The 2652-nt window shown below is 41.1% G+C and overlaps 1 protein-coding gene across 1 annotated transcript; it reads right to left on the reverse strand.

Annotated features, from left to right (window-relative positions):
• Positions 1–267: 267 nt before the first annotated feature.
• NBDY (negative regulator of P-body association) lies at positions 268–474 on the reverse strand. Its single transcript, XM_063083273.1, is given in 1 exon segment — positions 268–474. A coding segment is annotated over 1 exon segment (207 nt).
• Positions 475–2652: the final 2178 nt, after the last annotated feature.

The following is a 2652-nucleotide window of genomic DNA, read 5'->3' on the forward strand; positions in this document are numbered from 1 at the left end:
GTCTATTTCTCAAAAAATATAACCACAGCGATCGCATCTAAAATATTCAAAATAATTACTTAATGTCATTAAATATCCATCATTTCATCCAAGCATATTTTGTGAAAGAACTGTTGAATGCCTGCATGTGCTTCTATTTTGAAATCGTGGAAAGAAAAGGGAAAAGGGGTGAAAGAACTGGGAAAATGCATAATTAAGTTTCAGAGAGCCTGGATGTCCTAGATGAGAAAGAAAGAATCTGACCTGGTTTAGGGTGAGAGAAATATACTACTTCTTCGGAGGAGGAGGGTGAGACTTCAGGCCAGCTGACGTAGGAGGAGGTGAGGAGGGGAGAATGATACTATCTCCACTGGGAGTGCCTTCTGGATAATCTCACCTCGGAGCAAGGAGACAGCGCTTTTTTGAAGGCTTGGCTTCCCGTTTGTTTGCAGGTGGGAGCGTGGATCTCCCGGAGGCACAAGTTTGGTCTCCCATAAGGATTATGGGACCCGAGCGTTAGTTTTCTTCAGTGGGCCCTGGCAAGGAAAACAGATCCGTGATGGCGGCGGGTCCTTTACAGGCGCAGCCTGGCTTCCTCCAGGTTTCTCTCTTACCGTATTTCCTGTATCTTGAGACAGAAAATATATCCCTTCTCTGCCTCCAACCTCTCGGCTCCATGCCATACCCCATCTGAACATTTCTGCAAGGATGGGTCTTAAAAAACGAGTATATTTAGTATAATGTATTTCCATCTCCGCCCCTCCCCCCAATGCAATTTTAAGATTAGAAGAAATTCAAGTTTGCCTCTAAGTGGTAAACTCTTTATGGCTTATGGATATATGTGTGGGAGGGTCGCGGGGCCGGGGGTGGGGGGCGGGAGGGGGAAGGGAAGGTAACTAAAGAAATTATTGGGCCGACCCCGTGGTGCGGCGCTGGGAGCACAGTAGTGCTCCCGCTGCGGGTTCGGATCCTATATGGGGATGGCCGGTGTGCTCACTGGCTGAGCGCGGTGCGGCCGGTCACAAAAATAGACAAAAAAAAAAAAAAAAAAGAAAGAAAGAAATTATTGAAGAGCTTTACAATCCAGTTGCAGATGCACATCACAAAGCTATGAAACTAGCTACGACGATTTAAAAAGCAATAAATAAATAAATAACAATATACGAACATGTAAACTGACTATAGTGTAGACTAGCACACTAGCACGGCCCATGGGAATCGAATGTGGAAAATACACTGTCATAGAATCTAAGATTACTTTTTTCTTCATATTTTAACAAATTTGTAATTTTTGAAGGCTTACTATATATTTTTTCACATTTCAACATCTAGGAAATCTCTGAAACCTGACAACTGATGGCATGCCAAACTTTAATTGGCAACTTATTTACTTTCTTAGAAGTAGAAAATAGTGACTCGCCTTACTATCGCTGGTACGTTATAGTCTAAGATATATGGTAACTAACCAGAAGAAGGTGCAATGTGTCTTAGAAGAAAAGGCTTCTGGAACTTCTCAGACCTTCATCATTTAAATAGCCTTCACACCTATACCCCTTTGTCTCCGGACTCAGTAGATCACACTTTTTCAGAACTATCCTCAGTGTTTTTTAATGGAGACAGTTCAATGTCAAAATAGAGCTTCTTGGTAATAAACTTTGCTATTTACAAGGTCTGTGATCTTTAAGTAATTAATTAAACTCTTGGAACTTTGGCTTACAGGACATAATAATTTCTTCCTCGCAAAACTGTTGCCATAATCAGTGCTAATACATTTAAAGCAGTTACTACCATAACTGCCTCTCATCTCCACCATCAATATCTTCATCCAAATACCCAGCTCAGCCCTTTATACAAAGTAGATACTCAGTAAATGTTTGGGAAATAAACGACCCTGTAGTTTTTGTACCAGATGCTAATAAAGACAGGAAATTCAGGTGTAGCAGTAGCTTCATTAATAGATGTGAGGGGATATTGAGAGAGATAATGCTTTAGAGCTAGAAGAGCAGTTGGGATTAGATGTACTTATGTGAGAGTCAGCAACATAGAGGTGACAGTTGAAGTCATGGGCATGGATGATATCCCCAGGATAAAATGTAGAGAAAGGAGAACTGGGCTAAAAACAGAATTGTGAGTAATTAGAGATTGAAGAAGAGATGTCTTCTGCAAAGACTATGAAAGAGTGACCCAAGTCAGGGAGAAGAACTCTAACCCAGGGTTTCTCAACCTTGGTGCTTTTATATTTGAGGCAAGATCACTCTTTGTGGTGGTGGCCTGTCCTGTGTACTGTAAGATGTTTAGCAGTATCCTAAACTAGGTCTCTACTCACTATATGCCAGTAGCTCTCCCCACCCCCACCCCAGTTGTGATAACCAAAAATATCTCCAGACATTGCCAAATGTTTCCTGGGAGCCAAAATTGTCCCTACTTGAGAACCATTGGACTATCCTTAATCCTCCAAACTTACTCCTTTCTTAGTCTTCTTCATCGCAGTGAATGTTATGCCCTTCACTCTGTTATACGTTTCAAATCTTGGAGTCTATATTTTCTTGAAATTGAATAATATTTTATTATTTCTCAAAGTAAATGAAGTAACATTTTCACAGCCCTTTTACATGGATCTCTCTTGGGAAAATATAGGAAAATGGTCAGGGCCCCTCAGATGTTCAGAATCTT

The sequence above is a fragment of the Cynocephalus volans genome, chromosome X, assembly GCF_027409185.1.
Source record: "Cynocephalus volans isolate mCynVol1 chromosome X, mCynVol1.pri, whole genome shotgun sequence".
Lineage (NCBI taxonomy): Eukaryota > Metazoa > Chordata > Mammalia > Dermoptera > Cynocephalidae > Cynocephalus > Cynocephalus volans.